The 26,173-nt window shown below is 36.1% G+C and overlaps 2 protein-coding genes across 6 annotated transcripts; one reads left to right on the top strand and one right to left on the bottom strand.

The window, feature by feature from the left end:
- Positions 1–6,317: 6,317 nt before the first annotated feature.
- Positions 6,318–8,695, top strand: npy2r (neuropeptide Y receptor Y2). Its single transcript, XM_073859958.1, has one exon. It carries the CDS (start codon positions 6,784–6,786, stop codon positions 7,921–7,923), a length of 1,140 nt encoding a protein of 379 aa, XP_073716059.1. The 5' UTR covers positions 6,318–6,783; the 3' UTR covers positions 7,924–8,695.
- Positions 8,696–13,514: 4,819 nt separating this feature from the next.
- map9 (microtubule-associated protein 9) lies at positions 13,515–25,576 on the bottom strand. Of its 5 annotated transcripts, XM_055205359.2 has the most exons (14): positions 25,257–25,576; positions 25,077–25,156; positions 24,839–24,947; positions 24,065–24,691; positions 21,652–21,821; positions 21,426–21,522; positions 20,674–20,729; positions 20,430–20,503; positions 17,782–17,908; positions 17,556–17,645; positions 17,316–17,477; positions 14,305–14,453; positions 13,974–14,109; positions 13,515–13,725 (listed from the first exon to the last, which is right to left on the bottom strand). In XM_055205359.2, exons 2-14 carry the CDS (start codon positions 25,149–25,151, stop codon positions 13,606–13,608), a joined length of 1,992 nt encoding a protein of 663 aa, XP_055061334.2. In that variant the 5' UTR covers positions 25,152–25,156; positions 25,257–25,576; the 3' UTR covers positions 13,515–13,605. The 5 variants fall into 5 exon arrangements, with proteins under 5 accessions (XP_055061334.2, XP_055061336.2, XP_055061338.2 ...); XM_055205361.2 differs by having other exon boundaries at positions 24,071–24,691; positions 25,077–25,576; XM_055205363.2 differs by having other exon boundaries at positions 14,305–14,450; positions 24,071–24,691; positions 25,077–25,576.
- Positions 25,577–26,173: the final 597 nt, after the last annotated feature.

Raw genomic sequence — 26,173 nt, 5'->3', positions numbered from 1 at the left:
ATTCACTTTTGAACTGTTTCTAAAATACATGTAAAACATTAGCATTGTGTTGTTTAAAATATTATTAAGAAATTTGCAGAATTGTTCTGGGTAGTTGACAGAATGAAACAAAAATAATAATTGTACTTAAACACATAATTAGTACATCAAGTTTTTTTATATATTAATATTGTATTAATTATTTAACACATATAACAACTTACACCAATCATTCATTAGGTCAGGCAAAGGCACAAAGGTTGTCAGAACTCAACACAGGATGGTTCAGTGACCTGAGATTTTAACCTTTGTGCCTTTGTGATTTTAAACATTTGCCTGGATTTGCAAACAAAATGCTAACAATTCTTAAAGGAACAGTATGTAAGAAATTTAAATGAATTAATCATAAAATGGCCCTGATAAATCATTTTCATTTCAAATACTTATATCACTGACAACAGTGGTCTGGCCAGGATATTGTCATTTAAAAAGTGGAGCTGCAGCCCTCAACTGATGTTTATGTTGTCATGTTGTGTATTGGCCACCAGAGGGCTATTTCATAAAACTAGATTACAGAATAAGCCAGGCTTATTTTGTTAAGTTTCATTCTTTTCTTCTTTTATTATTTAAAAAAAATTGAGCATTACTATGAAGTACTAAATCCAATGTAGACTATAGCAGATATAATTCTCAATATTGTATGGCTAAACAGCTGAGGACGGTATGGATCGTAAGATTAACCACAGGGAGCTGGTTATTTCTGCCTTGTGTTCAGTGTAGTGTTGTTACACTGCTGCTATTTACTGCTGCTATAGTCAATTAGTCTGACTGGACATTTTCCTCAGGAAGTGAATGAAAATCCATTTCAATTAATTGCACAGTCTTTAGAGGACTAAAGAAGCCAGCTCAATTCTATTAGAAACCCATCCCACTGAGATTTAAGTGAGCGTATGTGTCATTAAAAATTTTTTGATGGCTGTCATTCTGTAAATACAATTTCAGAAAGATGTATGCATTATTTTTAAAGGAGAAATGTCACTGAGAGTAAGTCAAATAATGTCACAGTTTATTTTATATAATTTATTACAAATTCAAAAACTTATAAAATGAAGTTGACTTTTTTCCAACTATATTTTATAAGTTATAACAACCCATCTGTAGTCAAGATAAATAATAGTAAGTTGAAATGACTCGTAAATCTGAGTTGATTCAACAAAAAAAATAAGACAGCAAATTATTTTTTTACAGTGTAGGGTCCTTCAAAGGATTTGAAAAAGGATCAGTGAAAAGAATAATGGGTTTATTCAAAGTTTTTTCAATTTGCATATAATGAAAAAATAAATTTAACATTGTTAGTGGGAAGTTGCTGAAACAGTAAATGAAAAATTATCACACAGTCAATTTTGAGAAACTTTTTTATTAACTATTATAACTATTTTATAATAATATAATATTTGAAAAAAAAAACTATAAATCTTCGATAATGTTTCTGAATGGTTGAGAATGTTAATGTACATGAATTATTGTATTAATACAATAGGCTGGGTTATAAAACATCATAAAAGATCATACTGTGATACATACAATACATACATACATACATATATACAATCAACTGATGACAAATGCATGATAAAATCTCATGGCCTTCAGCTGCAAAACCTGAAATGGAAAGCACTAATGCTATAGATATTCCGTTTATTTTGCTTTAACTGAATAGATCTGGCAACATAACATGGTTAGCTTGTTTGTCTACGTCATGTGCACTAACTAATTTCTACCTTATGTGAATCATGTTTGTTTGGCAGACTTTTGTCCATTTGTCTTAATGATTAAATTACCTGACATTGAAACCTGCTTTTCACATGCCATCTGCAGGACACAGCTGGATGTATAAAGCTCAGAAACATATTTAACTATAATGTTGTGAACTTACATTAACAACAATAAACATTAGTAGCCTATCTTTTGATGTACATTCTAATCATTAGAAATGTCATAAACTCTTCATTTGGGTGTTGTGTATGCCAGGTAAAATAAGCCAGCTGAGTGTCATATCCATTACTTTTATTCAACATACAGCTATTGAAACTATTTAAATAATTGTCATAGGTCACGAAAGTAATTTGCATGCATTTTATTGTAATCTCAATTCTGATTGGCCCATCCTAATCAGCGACGAAAAGGTAACACAAGTAGGCTACGAGTCGACGTTACAATGCAATTTTTTACGCTTTATAAATATAATGTCTATATTTTCTTGAAATAACCTTTATTTCAATACACATTTAAATACAGAAATCAGAGCTTTGTTTTCTTTCCAAACAAGTTATTATTATAAATCATGAAGTCTTACACAGTGTTTTGGCGTAGGCCTATACTGTATGCTAAACTTGTGTAATGAATGAGCGCGCGCTGTCAATCAAGCGTAGCGCGCACAGTTGAATTTGCGCATGTGAAAGCTCACAGGCAGTTCTCTGTTCCCAGACACAGCAGACGCAACTGCTTTTCCGTGGTGGTTTCATAGGCAGCCCTATGTAATTCATTTATACGGCAAATGTGACTTTTTATAGGGTATACACGCTAAAGTTGGCAAGGATTTGGTGTGTTTCCTTCTTTGGCGAGACAAAGGGTCAAGAGCGTCTTTAGGATTAAAGCTATTTGAAGGTAGGGTTGTAACTTTTTTAAGGGGATTTTTTTTCTAAACGTGCACTTTTTTCAAAGGAGGTAAAGATAATTTAATTCAGCATGTTTCATTTATTAGTTATAAGCAACGTATTTTTATTAAAATCACATGATTTATTCACTGATATTACTCACAAGATTAATAAAATAATAATAACATTTAATAATAGTAAGATATTATTCGTTGTAAATGTATGTTTGTATGTATGTGCAAACGCATATTCATAATGTATTACAATAATAGAATCCAGACCTTTTATCTATTTATCCATCCATCCATCCATCCATCCATCCATCCATCCATCCATCCATCGCTCCATCCATTTCAGAGGTGGGCAAACTTTTCTTACTCAAAGGCCACATTAGGTTTTAAAATTAAGGTGAAGGGCGCATACTTTGAATGACAAATGTAGCTTCATTTATTACAAATTATAACCAATTAAATACTGTACTATAGATTTTCATAGATTTTCATCTTCACCCTACTTTTCACTACTTTTCTATTCTGAAAAAATTTAATAAAATCTCTACTCCTGTGCCACTGGATATACATGTATATATACAGTTTTGGAGAAAACATATTAAAGTCTGAGTATACATTTAGCATAACATTGTGAGCCATTTTTACAGTTTTCACCATAAGGTGTAGTAACCCTGTCTTTAGAAGACACAATGTCATGTGATTTACTACAAATAAAATACCACGGTGAGACCATAGTAAATTTGTGTTTACAAAAAATAAAATATAAGCTAAAACCATGTTTCATTTTCGTAAGGACAAATCATTCCATGTGCATTCCAGATAATTACATAGCCCCAAGCAGATTTTGGTCCTTAATATTGGCATTACCTCTTAAGAAAAAACATAAGGGTTTCTGTGTGAATTTTGTTTTAAACACGCAACAATCACAGTTTAGGTTTCTATTTTTTTGCCATTCTGGCGATGTCATTTTTCGGTCGAGTTTTTCAGTGCATGTGACATCTTTTGAGCTTTGATGGTACTGCATCAAAAGAGTCATTCTGGACCAAAATCCACTGTTTAATATGCAGTGAGGAAAATAAGTATTTGAACACCCTGCTATTTTGCAAGTTCTCCCACTTAGAAATCATGGAGGGGTCTGAAATTGTCATCATAGGTGCATGTCCACTGTGAGAGACATAATCTAAAATCTAATCTAATCTAATCTAAAAAAAATCCAGAAATCACAATGTATGATTTTTTTACTATTTATTTGTATGATACAGCTGCAAATAAATATTTTAAAGTGCCCATCTTATGACTGCTTTTCCACAAGTTAAATAGGTGTTTGAGTTACATAAAGCATGTTTAAAAATTTGTTTTATCGAAATAGCTTGTAGGAAAAGATTGTTAACCATCTCTAGTAGCCTCTGTTTCAGTGCATTTCAGATTGTGCCGTTTTGAGGTGGTCATTACATATTTATGAGCTGCTCCTCCTTTGATCACTCCCCACTACTAACGTCATGTGCGGGTGCTCAGTGATATTGTGAGCAGTACAGACCATACTGTGTTATTATTTTCATATATTATTATTAACGGTTTATGTTGCCAACAGACAAATCAAGCAGAAAAGTATGACTAATAAGTACACTCCAGGAGAAGAAGTTCATGACACATAATGATTCCAGAGTAAATTGTGATGTAGCAGTTTCAACAATACACTCGTTTTCCCTGGACAATGCTAACATATTCCCGTTATAAAACATTTTCAAACGCATTATTTTCGCAATTACAGAAATTAAGACCCGGCGGGGGATGTATACTGCTTGTGGACCGCGTCCTTATTGCTAAAAGCTAGCGGAAGGTCCAGACCGTAAAGTTATAAGAGACTCGGGGGTACATTAGCCTCGTCAGAAAAGCCGGGTCGGTAAGGCCCGGTCTCGGTTAGTTTGGCAAAGCACTATTACTTAGTTCATGTAGCCTATATAGCCTGCAAAAAATATCTATACTGTCTACAAACAATAATAACATCACTATACATTTAAAAGGTATAATTTACGGGATTAGCATCAATGTAAGGTCTCTGTTTGGAGATACAGATGCTCTAGCATCATAAATGTAGTATTTTGTGACAGAAGATGACAACATGCAAAATATAACGTGACTTCTTACCTTTTGTGTTGATATAACAATCGCGAATCGAATCCAGTCTGTTTCAGATGTGTGAATGATCCATGAAAGTCCAATAAAATACATCCTATGACCATTTTTGTCCACAAATGCGTATAATCCGTGAAATATAGATACATAGTCTGTTGTTTACATCAGATTTCGCATGAACGTCTTATCGCCTACAATCTGAGTACTATTTGCATCGTAACACACTGTATATGAGGTCACATTTTAGGTTTAAATAACCACGCGTTAAAATTTTGTTTTTAAAAGTAGGCGGGAGTATAATCCATAATATCCAAATAGCGCTGTTATTTCCGCGAGACATGATAACAGCATAGAGGATAACAGCGAAGTGACTGCTCTGTGCTCTCTAGCTACCTGGTGGGTAGAGACCTGCGAGTGGGGTGGTGGGCTTAAATTCAAATGGAATGTGACGAAACGGCTAGTTACATAACAACGGAGCTGAGTTTGAACTCGCACAATCTGAGACTCAAGGTAGAGAACATTCAGAAACGTGTATCTCACTCAAAACAGCATGGATGGATTTTTCCAAGTTTGTATGCGTGTGGAAGCATCAGAGACACAAAATAACACCCCAAAACCCAGAAAAAGTGAGTTTTTCATAATATGGGCACTTTAACACCTGAGAAAGTCAATGTTAATATTTGGTACGGTAGCCTTTGTTTGCAATTACAGAGGTCAAACGTTTCCTGTAGTTTTTCACCAGGTTTGCACACACTGCAGGTAGGGATTTTGGCCCACTCCTCCACACAGATCTTCTCTAGATCAGTCACGTTTCTGGCCTGTCGCTGAGAAACACACAGTTTGAGTTCCCCCCTACTGAAAAATCCAGCTAAAACCAGCATAAGCTGGTAGCTGGTTTTAGCTGGTTTAAGGTGGTTTACCCTGGTCCTCCCAGCCTGACAAAGCTGGTCATGCTGGTGTGCCACCTGGTATTCCAGCCTGACCAGCTAAGTCCAGCTAGACCAGCTTAAAATGTGACCAAAACACAGCTAGACCAGCTTGCTACACCAGCAAAACCAGCTTCCTACACCAGCAAAACCAGCTAAAACCAAGCTGGATTTTTCAGTAGGGCCTCCAAAGATTCTCTATTGGGTTAAGGTCTGGAGACTTGCTAGGCCACACCAGAACCTTGATATGCTTCTTACAGAGCCACTCCTTGGTTATCCTGGCTGTGTGCTTCGGGTCGTTGTCATGTTGGAAGACTCAGCCTCGACCCATCTTCAGTGCTCTAACTGAGGGAAGGAGATTGTTCCCCAAAATCTCGCAATACATGGCCCCGATCATCCTCTCCTTAATTCAGTGCAGTCACCCTGTCCCATGTGCAGAAAAACACCCCCAAAGCATGATGCCTTGTGGTGGTGTACCACTTGTCTCTAGTATCTATAGATAGCTCATTGGTCTTGGCCATGTTAGTAGTTGGATTCTTACTGATTGTAAGGGGTGGACAGTTGTGTTTATGCAGCTAACGACCTCACACAGGTGCATCTAATTTAGGATAATAAATGGAGTATAGGTGGACATTTTAAAGGCAGACTTACAGGTCTTTGAGGGTCAGAATTCTAGCTAGTAGACAGGTGTTCAAATACTTATTTGCAGCTGTATCATACAAATAAATAGTTAAAAAAACATACATTGTGCTTTCTGGATTTTTTTTTAGATTATGTCTCTCACAGTGGACATGCACCTACGATGACAATTTCAGACCCCTCCATGATTTCTAAGTGGGAGAACTTGCAAAATAGCAGGGTGTTCAAATACTTATTTTTCTCACTGTAATTATAAACTGCTTCGCGGCCCGGATAAAAGTGCCCAGTGGGCCAAATTTGGTCCGTGGGCCCTAGTTTGCCCACGTCTGATCTATCTATCATAGCTATAATTAATGTGCACAGTTCGAATAGGTTTTCAGGTACTTATTTGTTTTCTTTTTCAGAATAAGTGGCTTAAAGCAAGAAATACTAAATATGGATATACGAACTGAAATAAACATATCTGAAGATAAAATCCTGAGCTCCCAGTTCAAGTCTACAAACTGCTGTACACCTGCCACTGTCCGTGTTGAGGACGACTTACTAGATCGTTTGGAAGATAGTACAAAACTAGTGGGTGTTCAAGTGATCTTGATTTTGGCTTACAGCACCATCATCGTCTTTGGTGTGACTGGGAACTCCTTGGTTATATATGTGGTGTACAACTTTAAAAACTTACACACTGTTACTAATTATTTCATCACCAACTTGGCTGTGGCCGACTTGTTGGTCAACACACTGTGTTTACCTTTTACTTTGATGTACACACTGTATGGAGAGTGGAAATTTGGACAGGTAATGTGCTACCTGCTGCCATTTGCACAAGGCTTAGCTGTGCATGTTTCGACCATAACACTCAATGTTATAGCGCTGGACAGGTATCGTAGCATCGTCCATCACATGGAAACCAAGATGTCCAAAGACATGTGTGTAATCGTCATTGTGGTCACATGGGTTGTCAGCGCAATCCTTGCCAGCCCTCTAGCGATTTTTCGTGAATATGTAACCTTTAACCTAACGCCTGAGCAGTCGATTCAGGGTTGTGCCGAAAAGTGGCCTGGAAGCAGTGCGAATGGAACAATTTACAGCATTGCAATGTTTTTTCTGCAGTACGGCCTTCCATTATGTATCATTTCATTTGCGTACACTCGGATCTGGAACAAGCTTCGAAATCACATTAGCCCTGGCGGTGGCCGTAGCGACCGACATCAGCGGCGACAGAAAACAACAAAAATGCTGGTCGCTGTGGTTGTGGTCTTTACTGTCAGCTGGTTGCCCTTTCATGCCTTTCAGCTGGCTGTGGATATTGATAGCAGTCTATTAGAAATGAGAGACTTCAAATTGCTCTATACAGCTTTCCATATTGTTGCAATGTGCTCCACCTTTGCCAACCCTATTCTCTATGGCTGGATGAACAGGAACTATAGAGGATCATTTGTGGCTGTGTTCAAGTGTGCCAGGTTAAATAATAGGATGAGAAGGGTTTGTAGCAGAGATGCAGTGAGGAAAAAATGTAGGGCAAGAGATAAGCAAAATTCAATCAGTGTTACCTTTAAGCAGGTAAACACACTGTAATGACCATTTGCTTTTAGAAACGCCACAAATAATTAACATAAGGATAAAGATGTAATTTATTTAATAAGGGAAATGAAAATGTTTGCAAAATCTGCAATGTTATTTTTATTTTTAAAGAAAAAGTAAAAAATTATAGTTTGTTTTTATTTAGTCCTGAAAAATATTTCACAGATTGACACAGATGTTGTCCAAACGTTTACTGACACCTGGCTCTTAATGCATCATGTTTGACTTTTTGAGCATCAGTGAATGCTTGTAGCTTTACAAGTCTCATGTATCAATCTTCAATCTGAAAAGATGAATCTTAACAACGCATAACCAACGCTGGAAACAAATATTGTTGGAAACATGCAAAATATGCTTGAAAAGCAAAGAATGTGCTGGACCTTATAAAGGCTAATCTGCGGTTTGATGGCTCAGGACAAACAAGGGACTCATAAGGCCAATTCACAATGATCCAACAAACCCCAACATACGCTGAATGTTGGGGTCTGCTGGAGTTGGTTTTTGTTGGACCAGTGTGAAGTCACCTTAAACAACTATCACAAAACATAAAAACAAACATTGACCATCCAAGCAATATTTTGCAGTATTAAGAATCAAGGGTATGTAAATTTAAGAAATGGGTTATTCTTTTAAAATTACACACACCTAAAGGATTATTAGGAACACCTGTTGAATTTCTCAATAATGCAATTATCTAATCAACCAATCACAAGGTAGTTGCTTCAATGCATTAAGGGGTGTGGTCCTGGTCAACACAATCTCCTGAACTCCAAACTGAGTGTCAGAATGGGAAAAAGGGTGATTTAAGCAATTTTGAGTGTGGCATAGTTGTTGGTGCCAGACGGGCCGCTCTGAGTATTTCACAATCTGCTCAGTTACTGGGATTTTCCCGCACAACCATTTCTAGGGTTTACAAAGAATGATGTGAAAAGGGAACAACCTTGAGGCGGATGGGCTACAACAGCAAAAGACCACACCGGGTACACTCTAAAAAATGATGTGTTGGATTTACTTAAAATATATATGCACCATTTTTGCATCACACTTTTTAAGTATTCCCAACTTTGATAGTTCTACTTAAAATCTACAAGAAAACCCGTGTTTTATTTACTTAAATCTTTAAGTAAAGAATTATGATGAACTCAAATATTTAAGTTCATACAACACATATTTTCTTGTTTATTTTAAGTAAAATTATTCCAAGTTGGGATTACTTAAAATATATATGCACCATTTTTGCATCACACTTTTTAAGTAAATCCAACACATATTTTAGAGTGAAGTTGGAGCAATTTAGTATACAAAGAAAGGTATACATAATTTAGTGTACACAGAAAGGTCTCATGAACAAAGTCTTTGTCTGACTTAGCTCTTGCTTGAATCAGAGACCTTTTTGCTGTGAGGAAACAATGATGCGCGCTAACCCACTGTGTTGCCCTCCACACTGAGCACACACTTCTCAATCATGGAAACAATGAACAAACATAATTTTTTCAAAATAACTCTAAATACAACATATAACTAACATTAACAACATATCAACATAAATAAACCCAGCAAACATTAAAACAGTCATCTTTTTTAGTAAATATTAACCAAAGAAGTGAACATGTCGCAATGCATGCTGGGAACTATTCAGACCATTGTTTTTTTTAATTGCTTGTTCAGATTACTCAATTTGGCAAGTTGGGTAAACAAATTGGACAAAAACTTAAAACTCCAGTCAACCAATGATATTTGTTAGCAGGATGATTATGTTTATTTCATTCAGTGAACACAAATTAATGAACTGATGAAGAAAAACTTTGTTTTTTGTTAAAAGAACATTTTGGAGTTGGATTTTTTACAGGGCATGTGCTTCACAAAATGGCTACGACAGATGTCATAATTTTTGGCTGGAAAGGCATCATGGGAAATCACGTGGCTCTATAGTTACTTAAAATGTTATGCTAGATTTACTTAATTTTGATGCAATTGTTATAGTAGTTAGCACTACTTATGTTTTTTCATTTTATTTTTGGATACATTTAAGTTCACCTGGTAACTTAAATTTTTGTGTTACACATACTAAATATGGTAAGTAGAGGTTGAAAAGTTATAAATACTAAGTTTTTTGTGTTTAATCCAATTACTTTCATAAGTTATGGTTGTTCAGCCAACGAATCGTTTTTTAGAGTGACCACTCATCTCCACTACAAATAGGAAAAAGAGGCTACAATTGGCATGAGCTCACCAAAATGGGACAGTTGAAGACTGAAAAAATGTTGCCTAGTCTGATGACTCTCAATTTCTGTTGAGACATTCAGATGGTAGAGTCAGAATTTGGCGTAAACAGAATGAGAACATGGATCCATCATGCCTTGTTACCACTGTGCAGGCTGGTGGTGGTTGTTTAATGGTGTGGGGGAGGTGTTCTTGGCACACTTTAGGCCCCTTAGTGCCAATTGGGCATCGTTTAAATGCCACGGCCTACCTGAGCATTGTTTCTGACCATGTCCATCCCTTTATGACCACCATGTACCCCCCCTTTGATGGCTACTTCCAGCAGGATAATGCACCATGTCATAAAGCTTGAATCATTTCACATTGTTTTCTTGAACATGACAATAAGTTCACGGTACTAAAATGGCCCCCACAGTCACCAGATCTCAACCCAATAGAGCATCTTTGGGATGTGGTGAAACGGGAGCTTCGTGCCCTGGATGTGCATCCCACAAATCTCCATCAACTACAAGATGCTATCCTATCAATATGGGCCAACATTTCTAAAGAATGCTTTCGGCATCTTGTTGAATCAATGCCATGTAGAATTAAGGCAGTTCTGAAGGAGAAAGGGGGTGAAACACAGAATTATTATGGTGTTCCTTATAATCATTTAGGTGAGTGTATTTATTATTGCCAGTTATTTGGTCAAACACAGTATTAGTATGGTGTTCCTAATAATCCTTTAGGTGAGTGTATTTATTATTGCCAGTTATTGGTATGACACATACATTTTTCAGGGCAGTTCTAAATAAAAGCAAACTGCTTTTTAATAAATCATTTTATTTTTATTAACATTTAGCAGATTCTGCTGTTTGCGTGTATGCTTAAGTAATTGTCTGTATATACTGTGAAGTATAACACCTGTAAGACAAGACTATTGTGTTGAATTTTTGACTAGTTACTTTATAGTTTAAAATGTGTTTATTAGTCTGTGCTATAGTATAATATTTATTTTGTAACATTTAAATGAAATAAGTATGTAACCTTACTTTTAGTTTTTAGAAATTGTGTGTTCCAGAAATGTTAAAATGCTTCCTTATCAGGCATGGCAATAGAAGAGTGTAACATTTCAACTAAATGTTTAACATTCTCTCCACCTACCTCTGAATGATATTTGAGACAAATGTATATATCTGGCACTGCTAATGATAACCATTTCATCACACGACCAAAGAATAAATAGAAAAGAGCAGCAATAAGTCTTTGTAAACACATTACTGCATCTTGCAATTTCAAAAATAAGTGTTGTATTTATAAAACATTTGATAAAATGGAAAGGTTAGAGATTAAGTTTGTAGGGTCATGGTCAGAATGAATCAAATGATGATTATAAGCAGTAACAACCTCATTATTTATTGATGATCAAATTGATGTAATTGAAATTAAATAGCGATTAAGATCCATATCAAGTTTTAAAAATGACAATAAGGCAAGGCAAATAATTACATTAAAAACGTTAAAGAAATGTATTTGGTTTACAAATTCCCCATTCTGATCAGCCACCAAACCATTAGAGATCAATCATCTAACAGGAAAAGCCCGACCACTCGATACTCATTGGGCACAAGAGCACAATATAAAAATAGAAGTAGGGTCTCAGAGTATTGATCCTGTCAATTAAAGTCCTGTCTGTCTTTGTATGTCCCACTAGCATTTTATCTACAACTCAATAATAAATTTCCATCTCTGCCTAAAAATCTTTTATCTGTAGACGACATCTGCATTAGAGATTTTTATTTCAAGCAGATGGCTTTTCATCTCATGTGCATGACAAACACTTGCATGTTCCCCACAGCAAAGACACACTGTTCAGGTCGCCAGGCAGAGAATTAACGCCAGATCCTATTATTATATGTTTTCATTGCTCTAGCGTTGAGTTTTGTGTTCCATCGATACTGCACCCCTCACCCCAGGAGGAGAAATTAAGATTATTCTACTGTATTTTCTAAGCATACCACAGATTAGATGGTAATAATAGGTACTTTGCTTGGTAACAGAAATGTTTGTTTTCAATGAATTACTGAAACCTAACAGTACTATTTCTAGGGGGCTATAGCTCTTAGTTCTAAATATAAATAAAGCAGCATAGCTTCTCATCATCAACAAAGGGTCCAAACTGTGAATATTTTGTCAAAAAGTAAACAAAAGTCTCTAAATAGCACCAAGTTTAACTAAAATATAAACATCAACTAAATCATTACCATTAACTACATTGTAAAAATTTTGATCAATTTAAAAATTACTTTAATTGGTAACACAAATTTTTGAACAAGATTAAAAAAAAGTGTAGATTTTAGCGGTTGCAAATTTCCAGCAACGGCTCAATCCACAGCTCAACCATCCCTTTGGAAACGCATGGAGAAGATATGGTAGCCACCACAGGACAAACACATTGTCGTCTGATACAACATAACCTCTCAAAACAAAATTACATTTGTTGTCACTAGGACCTTTTTAAAAGGTACAACTGTACCTTTTTTTCTGAGAGTGTAGTGATAAAACGCATTCTGTAGAGCGATGCAAAATACCCACTTCTATTTAAGGGGACATGTGGTGTATATAGATAAAAATGGCTCATCAAAGTACAAAAACATAACAGTTCATTATGTGAGGTCTTTATATAGCACTGCAAACATATTTATGTATATTACATTGCATTTCTGTCAATAGATCCTCATTAAATGTACACATTGCAACCACTGTAGTTAACTAAATAGCATAAAAAATCTATTTAAAAATAAATTAAGGCACTGACAAATCTTTAAAACCTATAAATATACAACATTCTATAAATGTGACCCAGGACCACAAAAACAGTCGTATGGGAATTTTTTTAAAGTTGAGTTTTATACATAATCCGAAAGCTAAATAAATGAGCATTCCATTGATGTCAAAACTTATCCTAAAAAAACATACAATCTGGAATCTGAGGGTTCAAGAAAATCGAAACGTTGAGAAATACGCATTTAAAGTTTTGCATTTTAGTGCTATCTACTGGATTACAGCTGTGATGACATTGTTGACTGAATGGGAAAAAAATTGTAAATTTTCCATAAACCAAACCTGAATGGGAAATCTCCATAAACGGGTAGCAAATTGTTTGTAGGCGAGTTTTTGGCAAATTTGCTCGTGATTTTGCTGTATCCACTCACAAAGACAGTTTTGATATATTAACGGTAGGAAATTTACAAAATATCTACTTCATGGACATGATCTTTACACATCTTTTGGCATAAAAGAAAAATCCATGCAAAGTATTTTTTGCTTTTTCTACAAATATACTTGTGCTGTGCGACTTACGAATTGTTTTGTGGTCCATGGTAACAAATAGCACTAATTTATTTTAAAGGCATGTATACAAATAAAAAATTTTATATTTTCACATAAGGCCAATTACCAAAAAAATAATGCTTATTTTCCAAATGGGATTGTTTTATTAGGGGGACTCCATGGTGGAGGTGGCTCATCATGAAGAATCGCTTGTATCCTCTTTTCTTTTCTTTCTCTTTTTTGTTGAAACTCTTTTCTTCTCTGTGATAAATGACCAAGACGACATAAAATCAGGATCAAAACAATAATAAGATACTGCTTACAGTATGTTTACAAATAAAATACTGCAATTTATACCTAGTCTATTACCGTCCTAACTGATACATGTGATATAGTTTATATTACTTACATGAATAAAATGTATGGTGCATAACAGCATGTTTGTGACAAGGCAGGTCTATTCATAACCTATTGAAAGAGCTTACTGTATTATACTTTTTGTAACATACCAGCCATTTGTCATACACTTCCAAAGCCATTTTCTCTCGTTCCTCCTTTTCATATTGTTCTTCCACTTCTTGAAATGTTTCCTGCTTGCGTTCTTCTCTTACCTTTGCTTGAATTACACACTTCTTTTGTTCACTCCTAATATATAAAGTAAATAACATCATGTTCTTCAACTCACAACAGGAAAGGTAAAAATGTAAGTCTGCAACCTGAGGCTTCACAAAGAGAACACATTAACATCTTAATGAAATTGCTTGCTTGAATGACTTAATCATGACCAGCAGCTATTTAAAAAAAATTATAATATTAAAGATATAAAGATGTCCTACTTACCATTTCATGAAAGCAGAGGTACAGTCCCTCTTCCTCTCATCTTTCACTTGACCTTGCTGTAGTTTCTCTCTTTTCTCAGTCTGTTTCTTTTTCCTTATCTTTTCTTTGAGGATTTCATCATGCTCCTGTTTCCATTTCTCAAAAACCTGCTTTGGAAATATTTACATTGTCATTCCATCATGTGAAATATTGCACATTATACTAAAATTGCATTCAGTAGTAGAGCCCAAATGTGCTGCTTTCAAAAATCACACTTAAAAGTGCAATGTCTACATTTTAGCAGCATCTTGCTGTAAGGTTGCGTATTGTAACCAATGGGTCAGTTCACCGTTTACCACTCCCTTTCGAAGCAGATAGAAAAGCTAGAGTGGCCAACACATAGGGTTGGGCATAGTTTCAAATGTATCAATTCCAAATCCAAATTTGATTCTCTTATTGTTTTTTCCTGTTTTTTTAAACCATTGTTGCTTGGGGTTAGATAGGTTGCTTGGAAACAATGTTTGCTTGGAGTTAGCGTTTAAATTTGGGGTTTGGGTTAAAAGAAAAAAAAGATAAAAAATAAGAAAAAAATACATAAAATGAAACAAAAAGATGCCCTGTATTAAGTGAACAGGAATGACTGGGTATCATATGCATGCAAAATTGAAATTTGGCCTATGTATTCCACGACTTTTCACACTGTGTGATATTTATACACATTTCAAAAGAATGGGCTGATTTGAGACTTTTGTAAGCTACTGAGGATTTAATTCAATTAAATTTTATTTACGTATATAACAATTACCAATTGTGAAAAGAAGCTTTACATTAATAGAAGCAGGGGAAAACAAACAAAATCGACAGACAACATAAATACAGTGGCTATGAATAAACTTTACAAGCGAGCGTGTTAATAATGTAACATATAGAAGAGGGTGCTAAGTTGTCGGCTGACTCCCTGGGGTTGATAAACCCGCTCAAATTTATTCAATTATATTTTTTTAATAAAGTCAGTCATGAACTAAAATGAGTCCCACTCCAGCCCTGAATAACTTCTGCCTAAATGATGGCAACTCAACAACAGAAAATGCATGCAACATTCATTAAATGTTGTAATCAAAATGTTGGGATCGATCTGTCGCACTCCTCAGTTTTTTTCCTGTGTGAGCCTTCCTTTCAAAGCAAGGGAGAATATGGTCTCATTTGTAGCATGTGCCGGCACTGCTGCTGCACTACTGTTGGCAGCGACTAATACAAAGCACTCTGCAAAGCTGGCACACAGGATGCGCAACACATCAAACAGGGTGCATTCTTTTAACTCAATACAATGAACCAACTGCAGATGCTTTGCCATATTGCTGGTGATACCCCTTTTGCAACATAATAGTTTATCACAATAATTACATTTGTCTTTTTCTGATTTTGCAAAATGTAGCCACACTTTAGAGCGCCTTCCACCATGGTCCATCATGCGCACTGATGACGTGAAAATGATGTGACCGTGTGGTCCGTAATTGTTAAGTTGAATCGAAATTGTAATTTTATAAAAGGGCCCAATTCCTTTCTTATGAATCATTCCAAAATTGGAATTGAAATTCGATTCCCAACCCTACCTACACATAATAAAAGGTTTCGTTGTCTGAGACAGCAGAGCGTAGGCAGTCAAGCAAGCAATTAGGTTATTATAGTTTAGAAACACACTCTGTGGAGCAGTTTGTCCATTTAGGGCTACTGTAGAAACATGGCAGCACAAAATGGCGACTTTCAATGCATGCAGATAGAAATGGCTTATTCTAAGGTAATAAAAAACATAATGGATGAAACTGTTCATGGTTCATCTTTAATACACCACTGAAAACATATAATTGTGTACATTATATTGCATTTCTGTCAATAGATCATCCTACAGTTTACTCACTTCACCTTCAAAGACGACATATTAGGAATTAAAACTAAAACAGCTAGTAAGAAGTGAGCTAATAGTGTTCTTTTAATAGTTTCTCTGTACAATCATATAGGGGCGGTTTCCCGGACAGGGCTTATCCTAGTCCCAGATTAAAATGCATGTTTGAGCTGCTTTCATTTAAAAACATCTTGTCCTGTTTAATTTTAACATAAATCTTAAGATGCACACATGTAGTGTTTTTTGTAAGGTATGTTTGTAAAAACTCCTTAAGTGGCCTAATATAAATAAGGTCTAGTCCTGGATTAATCTAAACACTGTCCGGGAAACCACCCCATAGACAATTTTTTTTACATGTAGATGTGCTTATGTACATCTTATGAAAAATCTATACAATACCACATATTTTAATACTACATATTATATACTTTTTCAGTTTTTATATAATTTATTTTCCTTATTTTTATGTCTTTTTAAATGTGAACTTGTTTGTGTAACGGTAACATTATATACGGTTTCATCGGACATGTGTATGTTGCCCCAGTTACGCGTCTGGCCCTTGTTTTTTTTATCGGTCTGGTGACTAAACTAACCTCTGGAACAAATATATTGTGAAAAATAAAAATATTTTGGTATCCAAAAGACAAGGGGAGACAATGAGCATAGATCACCACTGTGCGGATTTGGCACCCAGGCAAGAATTTAAGGATCTGCAGCTATAACATTATATACAGTAAATTTATTTTACACATTAATGTTAGCTCAGAATAATGTTTGATAGGCATTAGCTATGATTTAATCTGAGTTAATTTATTGGTTATTTATTTAGCTTGTTATCAGAAATAATAGAATATAGAGGGACTTTAAAGAAGTGTGATATGATCCCCTTCCTTGCCATGATCATGAATTCTTTCTTTGAAAACAACAATTTTATTTGCAAGATTACATTTTAAATAAATTTGTAAACAATTATGTTAGTCACTACAGATATGTATATAACAGTGCTTAAAAGAGGTATTTTTGGTTTGGAATACATTTTTAAAAACGTTTTCAAAATACTTAATTTAACCAAATCACTTTACTTGATGCAAATGTAATATTCCAGTAATTATAGTTAAAAACCACTGACCTGTTTTGCGATTTCCTTTTTTTCTTGCATTTTATCCCTTTCCGTTTGTTGTCGATTTACTTCCTCCTGTTTTTCTTTTTCTTTCTTTCGGATGACATCCTTTTTTTTCTCTTTCCAGGCCTCATAAGAGGCTTTAGCATCTGCAATTTTTGCCAGCATGTCCTAGAAAGTTGAGGAATAACAGAACTAAGGTGCAAAAAATGCAATGAACTAAACATAGACAAGAAAATGTAGGTATACCTCTTGCTTTTTATCTTCTTTTAACTTTTCTTCCTGTTTCTTTGCAATCATTTTAATTTTTATGGTTTCTTCTTTCTTTTTTACCCATTCCTATGCAGAAAAAACAAGCACGGTTTTATTTTAGCAAGATATTCTGTTTTTGGGGATTTTGCAGATTTTTAAAGAAATTAAACTAATAATAAAAGGTGGGCCACTAAACATAACAGTAAGTGATAATTTGACTAACTTGGTACACAGCAGCTCTTAGTGAATCCGCTGCCTCTGGAATCTGTTGGGCCTCCTGCGTCCTCTGATCCAAAATTTTCAATGTTCCCAGGTATTTAGACTCTGCTGTGTAGGAGCTCTTGGACTTCCTGAAATCAGATGAATAAGGGTTGGGAGGTTTAAAAGGTCCAAAAGACATTTTTCACTGAGTGCCACAGCACACTCAGTAAATTTTTCCGAAGGATAAATGATTTTTTGGGGCCCTATAAATCTTTCTGCTCTTCAAATGTATTGTTCCTTGAGTAAAGCTTCTCGGGGCATTCTCACAAAACCATAGCAGTAATGATAAAAAAACAATTCAGTAACAAAACAAAAATTATTTACCTTGGACAAAATATACTTTAACAAAGAATTGATTATTTCTGTATTTTATTCCCTTTGATGAGGAAAATCTGAAAATCACAATATGTCCAGATATAATTTCAAAAAAGTAAAAGTAAATTATTCTGACAAAAACAAACTGATGTATTACTATGTTCTCACATGACTAGGAAAAACTCCACTTTTGCTAATTTAACGACGGGAAATATGGTTTGTGTGCCAAGCCAAGCGCACAGTCTAAAAGGGTTGTTCCTACTGTATTGTCGCAATGTGTTTTGGGCGTAAGTGTAACGTGCAATAAACCAATGAGAATCTCATTTCTCATCCCTTTCAAAAGCCAGTTGCACTGGAGCCATGCTGATTCCCTATTTAGAAGGGGTAATTTGTAAATTGAAAAACTAAGTGGGGGAAGAAGACCACCAGTTTAAGATTGATGTTTAAAAATTGCGTCGTTTTCATTTTTATTGAAATCTTTATTTTTGTATTAAAACCTTTTAAAAGTCGTTTTCTTTCAGTCATGGAATTAAAATTAGCAGAATTTTAATTGCAGTTAATGGAAGGATAGCCTAGATGATCAGTGTAAATCTCAAAAAATTATTTACAAATATGCAAGAAAAGGTTTGTATTCTAAAAATACTTTATTTGTAACAAACAGGAGATAAAAAATTTACAAACATATCAAGGGCCGGTACTTTTCAGCACTCGGACAGCGCCGTGTTTGAAAAGCATAAAGGTTTTCATCTCACCATATCCACAGGTACAAAGTCATCATATATGATAAATCTGTGGGGTAGCATTTAAAAAACATATAAAAAAGATGCAATATTTGGATTTGTTTAAAGCAAAACATGCAATTACTAATCAGGCTACAGGTGAAGCAGCTCTTTACGCCTTCTAAAGTCTCGTAATCGTATATCATTTATGTCTAAAGGACCCAATAACAATCTTTTACATTGTTATCATTTCATTTTTCATATTTAAAAACATTTAAAAACATTCAACCCGGGGCAATTGTCATTTTCACATTTAGTGCCACGTTGTTTAAATAGCAAATGTATTTGCGCCCAATTTCGCGCCCATGGGCGTTCTGGTTTGAAAACAAGGTGTGTTGGAAAATTTCCCAGTTAGAGGGTCCCTGGTTGCCAAAAGTTTGAGAACCCCTGCTTTACTGTCTTATAAGTTGGGTAAGCGTGCCATCTAGTTGACAATAGCAGAAACATGTATTGCCGTAAACACTTGTCATTGCAAGGAAGCCATAAGATAATGAAGATAACTCATCAACGGCGGGGAAAGAATTCATGTGCTTGCCTCTTAGGCCAATCATTTATTGTCAGGGCAGTATGTTTCAGGTCTTTTTCATGCTGGAAGCCTTATCCACGTCCCATCTTCAGTGTTCTGGCTGAGGGAATGAGCTTCTAGTATTTTACAGGGCCCCTTGATGCGGTAAAGTGTAACCTAGTGGTTAGAGAGTCAGTTCAAGTCTCACGACCGGCGGGTAGCAACAGAAGTGCAAGGCACCTTACCCTAATTGCTCCCCCGGGATAGGGGCCCACTGCTCAGAGTGTGCTCACTCACGACTTGCAGTGTCTGTGTTCACTACTCACTGGGATGGGTTAAATGCAGGGGTCAAATTTCAAGTATTCGTTGCATACTTGACAAGCTTGTTACTTTCAATGTACCCTTAGCAGAGAAACAACCCCAAAGCAGAATGTTGCAATGGTGCTTGACTGTAAGAATGGTCTTCCTGGGGTCAAAGTATGAAGTTATGTTCCTCCAAACATGGCGAGTCGATGCCAAAGAGCTCAATTTGGGTCTCATCTGACCTTAGCACTTTCTCCCAAAGACCTTGTTCTTTATATTATTTTATTGTTGAAAATCTTTTTAAAAAATGTTAATGTGATGTTACATTGTGTTAACAAAACTACAATGCAGTGTGCAGTCTTATTTCAACAGCGTTGTGAGGTGTCAGATTCACAACAAACAAGTAGCCTTAGCAGAACAAATGCTAAAAAAACTGAACATTTGACCTCATAAACAATGTTTAATAGGTTTTCCTGTTTAGCAAACACCCAATCCAACATGCAGCCACACCACAGCAAACAATAAAATGGAATGGTAGAAAGTTTGCAACATAAGTCAGGACAAATTACTTTTGGGACTGTTGTGTGTAGTATGAGATAAGAAAAAAATTCAATACAAACATAAAGGAACATAACATAAAACATAAACAAATAGCTTTGTGTTTACAAAACAACTTGTGAACATTAAATATAAAACAAATTTACTAACCTGTCTGAGGATTTTCTGATCCTTTGAGCATGTGAAGTGGATGTGTGGTTCCCAAAGTTGCCAGAGAAACTCTCCTGATCAAAGAGAAATTAAAACTTAAAGAATTAAATCACCATTTAATGGTTGACATAACTTAATGGGCACTGCATTACTTATTTACGTTATGACTAAAATACGACAATTATTATTAATTATTTGACAATTCTTCATCTCTCAGATCAATCAATCAGAAAAAGTATCTTACATGCTTTTCCTCAAAGGATGTTGACTGTCTTTCTTCTTTGCTCTCTTCTGAGGCAACTACAATCAAAAATTCCTTATTGCATGAAATTATTTATAACTTATTAATAACCAAAATAACTCACAGATTGCCACCATACAAGGTTTTTAGACTCATTATGGTGGTTTTTACACTGGGCACGTTTGTTGTCTGAACCAGCGTACAATTGGTCCCAGCACCAGCAGCGTTGGTCTGGTTTCACACTCACTTGATTCTATCGAACCCCGGTGCACTTGCGTTCATCTTACGTCATCACCAATACGCACATACAAAAGGATGTAAAATGTAACATAGCATTTTTTTTATATAAATTTGGTGTTACAATGGACAGCAAAGTGAGCGTCAACTGCCCAAATGTGCATCACAATACACAATTCATTAGTTGTCATGGTAATTGTGCATTGTGGAAACTAATGATAATCATCATTGGCCTAAACGCTTTCTCGGGTTAGTTTACTTCCTGGACGAGTACATACCCAAGTGCGAGCTGCTATCACATTCACCCAAATCGCGTCACAGTCCCACAGTACGAGGTGGTCTAAACAGAACTTAGACCACACCGTACAGGTAGTCTCAGATTACTTCCCTTGGTGAGCTCCCGGGTTCGTATGACAGCATTCACATTACCAATTTTTAATGGAAATTGTGCACAATTGTGAACTACACTGTTAGTGTGAAAGCCACCTAATACAGTATATTTAAATCGCACAACTAACCGCTTCCTGCTGTAGCTGGAGCCTCAGATAGGGTCTCTGTTGTTGAAGAGGAATACGTCTTGGACTTTTGTGACATGACCCAGCCTTCATCTGAGCCCTAAAGTGAACAAAAGTAAAGATCATGTCAAGATCATGGGCTTGATTCCCAGGGATTTTGGCAAATCTTGGAAATGCATGAATGTAATGTACATGCAAATCTATATAAATCGTTCTTGCAGTTTCATACCTGAATACTCTCATTAGTGGTAGAGGTGTTGGAGAGCACTATAGACATGGCTCTACCACTGCAATCAGTGGTCTCTGCTTGTGTTTTCTCTTCTAATGGACCACGTTCCCACAAATTTACCGCCTTATGCCTGGGCAAAGGCCTGGGCGACATGTCTTCAGCAGGAAAACCTGTTTTCGAAAAAAGGAATTTTATTGTATTATATGTAGCTTATTTATAAAAAAAACATTCTGAATGCTCGAAAAACCATAACCAAACCTAATGTCATTATTCCTTACTCGCTAAATACGCTCAAAATACAAATTGTTTTCTCTCACAAACATATCATTTCGCTTCAAAAGAGAAGAATTAACATGCCGGAGATAATATATTAAAAATCAGGTGCTATTCAATGTTTTTACAAAGCTATAGGATATTATTGGAACAAGAACAGAGGCAATAAACTAGAGTGCCAGGATCCCAACATCATGCTCTTATAAGACACAGTGGTGGCTGGTGACTTCTTTTTTTGAGGGCGCACGATGCTAAGTTCGTCACAACATGTATGTAGCCCGTCTTGTGTGTGGTTCATAATTTCAAAATATGTGTTCTGCGCTTTGAGAGATCGTTTGTGCATCACGTGTCCTGCCAAAATAACTGCCTGCTGCAGACGCATCTAAAGGGTTTATGATAAAAGTAGTGCTGCACAATTAATCGCATCGCAATCGCGATGTCAGCCTGTGCGATATGACAGCAAAATGTTGCAATTATATTAAATAAATAAATGTGTTGACTTGTTAACACAAACTTTCTTATAACAGTTTGATGATTTTCCTTGCTGTTTAAAAAAAGAAAGAAAAACGAACAAAAAAGGCAGTGCACGTGTGGCATGCACATGTGTGGTGTGCGTCGTCACTTATACCAGAGCGAAGATGGATGCAGAAGAGGTTGACAGTGATCTGGTAGCTAAAAAAAACGTCTATGTCTGTTGTATGGCGGTATTTTAGATTTAGGATTACTGACACTGAGCAGTTGCTACATCACGTGGCAAAACGAAAACATTTCTAGTTTTACAAATGCACATTTTAGCTAAACTGTGTGTGGATTTTCCTTAAAACCCATCAAGTTGACTCATGATACCATTTAGTACAGTATAATCGCAATCGCACATCGCAATATTAGCATCAATAACCGCAATGGGAAAATTACCCAAATCGTGCAGCCCTAGATAAAAGAGACGATCGCGTTAGCCAGATACTGTTAAGGGAGTGCCTTGCGTGTATTTTGTGAACATGAGCGTCTCTTTTATCATAAACGGTTTTGACACGTGTGCAGCAGGCACTTATTTTGACAAAACACGTAATACCCACAGGATCTCTCGACACGCAGGACACATATTTTGGAAAAGGGAACCACACACATAATACTCCGAACACTTATTTTGAATTAGTGCCCCTCGGATGAGGAGTAACAAGCCGCCACTGATAAGACATGAACTTACAGCACTTCTACCCTGGCACTGTTTGCCATGTGGTTGGAATTCTGACTCTTGTGCTCTATGTGTCATGTTCAGTATTATTTGGCACCAAGAAAACAATTCAAGGGCCACATGCTTAAAACCATAACAGAGACAAGAATAAAAACTTGAGTGCAGATCCTGATAGAAAAGACAAAATCCAATACAATACTGAAAGTTAGCATCCATTTGCAGATATAATGTGGTGTCACCCTACACAGAGCTTTCACAATCCTGTCACAAAATACTAGAAAAAAATACCTACAGCGATAACAGGACAGTGACAAAGTCATGGCCGATTTCGCAGACAGGGATTAGACTAGTCCTAGTCTAGACTAAATAAATGTAAGAGCTGTCCAAACTGAAAACAACTTGCACTGACATACGATATCTTAAAATACATCAGTGTCCTTTGCCCCAAAATGCACACAAGTAATGTTTTTAGTAAAACATGTTTGTTAAAACTACTTATACTAGCGGTGTCTGTAAATCAAAATGCCAAGGAGTTGTTGCGTGGATAATGGTACCAACAGAGTCAGTGCTGGGTGCCTGATGTTACAGTAGATGTGACTATTATGTTACTAGCCTTACATTATAATTCATACATGTATCACAGTAACACTGCAAAAATAAAGACAGAAAAACAGATCCAACTAAAATCAAGTTTTATTAATATACAAACAATAAAGAACGCTTCAATAATTAAGGTTGTTGCAGTAGTGGACCAGCTCACCAATCGGGCTTTCTGCCTCCTGGATGCGCGCGCACCCTGTAATGTTTGTAAACCGGCAGCCCATCTATATTTCCTAATTAAACTAAGGCCTAATCCTGGCTTAAGCTAAACCCTGTCCAACCACACCAAAAAGGGTTGTAAAAAAGCACAAAATTTACACAGCAGCAAACATGCAAAGTTCTTACCCTGACCTGTAGGAAGTTTTGTTTTGACACTTCTTTCCCGGGGGTGAGGAATAGGAAGATCACAATCTTCCCCAAAAGAAATCCTTTGGTTGTCCTGTTTATCTGACAGCAATGACACTGGACTGTCACAAAGAGAGCCCTCTGATGGAAGAGGGACTGAAGATTTCCATTGGCTATTCTCAGAGTTAAATGGCAAAGGGGATTCTGACAGGCTCTTCCTCACCAAAGAAGATTCAGTCTGGTTCCTCATCCTCATTATGGATTCTGACCGATCAGCCTTCTGTAAAGTGGACTGTGGTTGAAGATTGTCTGACTGAGAGGACAATGGGGAATCTGCCTCCTGATTTTTCTCTGTGGTGACAGAATTTTGTGGACTTTGAGGAGTACTCCTGGACTGAGTGAAATTGAAAGAACCATGATGGCTACCTACACTTTTCATTGAGTCTTGCTGCTCAATGTGGACAGGTGAACTGCTCACTTTAGTTTTTAAGAAAGATACTTTTTTTGGTTTGACATTTTCGTCTTCATCATCCGAAAGCATAAAATCATTGATCTTGCCTTTTGTCCTTCCAGCTCTAAATCTGTCCTTTCTCTCTTTCTGTGTTTTAAGGAGGTTGCTGAGAATGTCTGCAGAGAGAATGTTTTACGATAAAGATAATTACTTAAAGACAAAGTTAATTACTTAAATGCAAATTATGTGATTAAACTGAGATTAAAGTTACCTTGTTGAAAAACTCATTTATTTAAACTCGGATACGAACAGATTTAACTCACCGCCATCGTCATCTTTATCATGGTCTTCATCATCGTCAAAGTCATCAGAGTACGAATAGCTGGGTTTATGTCTGTTAGTTCTAGCAGACACCGCTGCCTCTAGCTCATTCTGAAATTTGATAAGATAACGTTATGTGTCATTGATTCCATTACTTAGATTCTGTCAAGGTAGGCAGCTTACTAAGCAACTTAAACGACTTCACGTTGAAGCATATTACCTATGCTATTGTAATACTACCTGGAAAGTTGTTCTTCTGGATGTTTTTGGACTTTTCGTGTAAGCAAGTGTTGTAGAAAAATGATCGTCGTCCATCGTATCTACCAAACAGTTACTTACGCAGTGCGTTGTTATTACTCTATACAACCTCGCAAAATATGATTTACATATAACATTCAGCCACCAAGCATTCAAACTTACTGGGCCTTCCCAACAAATTTGTGAATTAACGTTAGTGTACTGTCTTCGGTTTAGTTGCTCAGTTCGACGCCATTTGTTTACGCGTGTTACCAAAGCAACTACCGGATGCAACTTTTGAAATCTACTATGGCAAAGCCTGCGCTCATTAAATGCATTTCCTCTCTAGCAACGTTTAATTTTTTTCTTTTTACATCTTGTCCTTGTCTTGATGTTTTTTGACCATACATTTGTTTATATTTTTATATGTACATGTCATTTAACAATCACAATAAAAATACTGATAAATTGTGCTGACGTATTTGTCAACTTCCTGGATTCCTCCTCGGCAGCTATCGGTTGTGGCTAGAAGGTATACAGCTACGCGCAAAATCTCGTGGAATCTCGCCGGATGAGCGCTGTTTTCATCCTAATCTAACCCCCAAACCAAAGAGTATAGAAGAACTATCAGTTCAATATAATATAATATACGTTCAATATAAGTTATTTGGCCAAACAACACCCCCCCACCCGCAGTCTGTGCCCCAAACCCTAAACCCAACATATCGCGAGATTTCGCCGTACATGTATCACCTCTAGCCAGAACCCCAGTTATCCACTAGTCTAGATTTACACACACAAATAATAAAAATACCGGATTTTTGCTGAAAAGTTTTTAAAATGTTTGCTTTAAATGTAATACTACGCTTTTCTGATTTGCGAAAATGTATGTTGTATCATATTGTAAATCTATGTTGTATCAAAAACATTTTAGGAAAACAGTAATACATAGGGGTACATACATATGTGCCTGCATAATAAAACTAACTTGTATGTATGTACACAAATATTTTAAATATTTATCAAATGCATCCATGATATGATATAAGGTTTTTGTCTTAAAGTATAGTGTCCGCCACCAGAGGGAGACGTCAGAAAGT

This window comes from Misgurnus anguillicaudatus, chromosome 3 (assembly GCF_027580225.2).
Source record: "Misgurnus anguillicaudatus chromosome 3, ASM2758022v2, whole genome shotgun sequence".
In the NCBI taxonomy this organism is placed as follows: domain Eukaryota; kingdom Metazoa; phylum Chordata; class Actinopteri; order Cypriniformes; family Cobitidae; genus Misgurnus; species Misgurnus anguillicaudatus.
Note: the sequence above shows the minus strand (reverse complement) of the source record. Positions and strands in the feature narration are given on the sequence as shown.

Coding starts and splice junctions, on each gene's coding strand:
- npy2r (XM_073859958.1), top strand. CDS start 6,784: ATGGATATACGAACTGAAATAAACATATCTGAAGATAAAATCCTGAGC.
- map9 (XM_055205359.2), bottom strand. CDS start 25,151: ATGGACGACGATCATTTTTCTACAACACTTGCTTACACGAAAAGTCCA. Junction 24,948..25,076: donor CCAGAAGAACAACTTTCCAG/GTAGTATTACAA, acceptor ATCAAATTTCAG/AATGAGCTAGAGGCAGCGGT. Junction 21,822..24,064: donor AAAACTTCCTACAGGTCAGG/GTAAGAACTTTG, acceptor TTTCGAAAACAG/GTTTTCCTGCTGAAGACATG.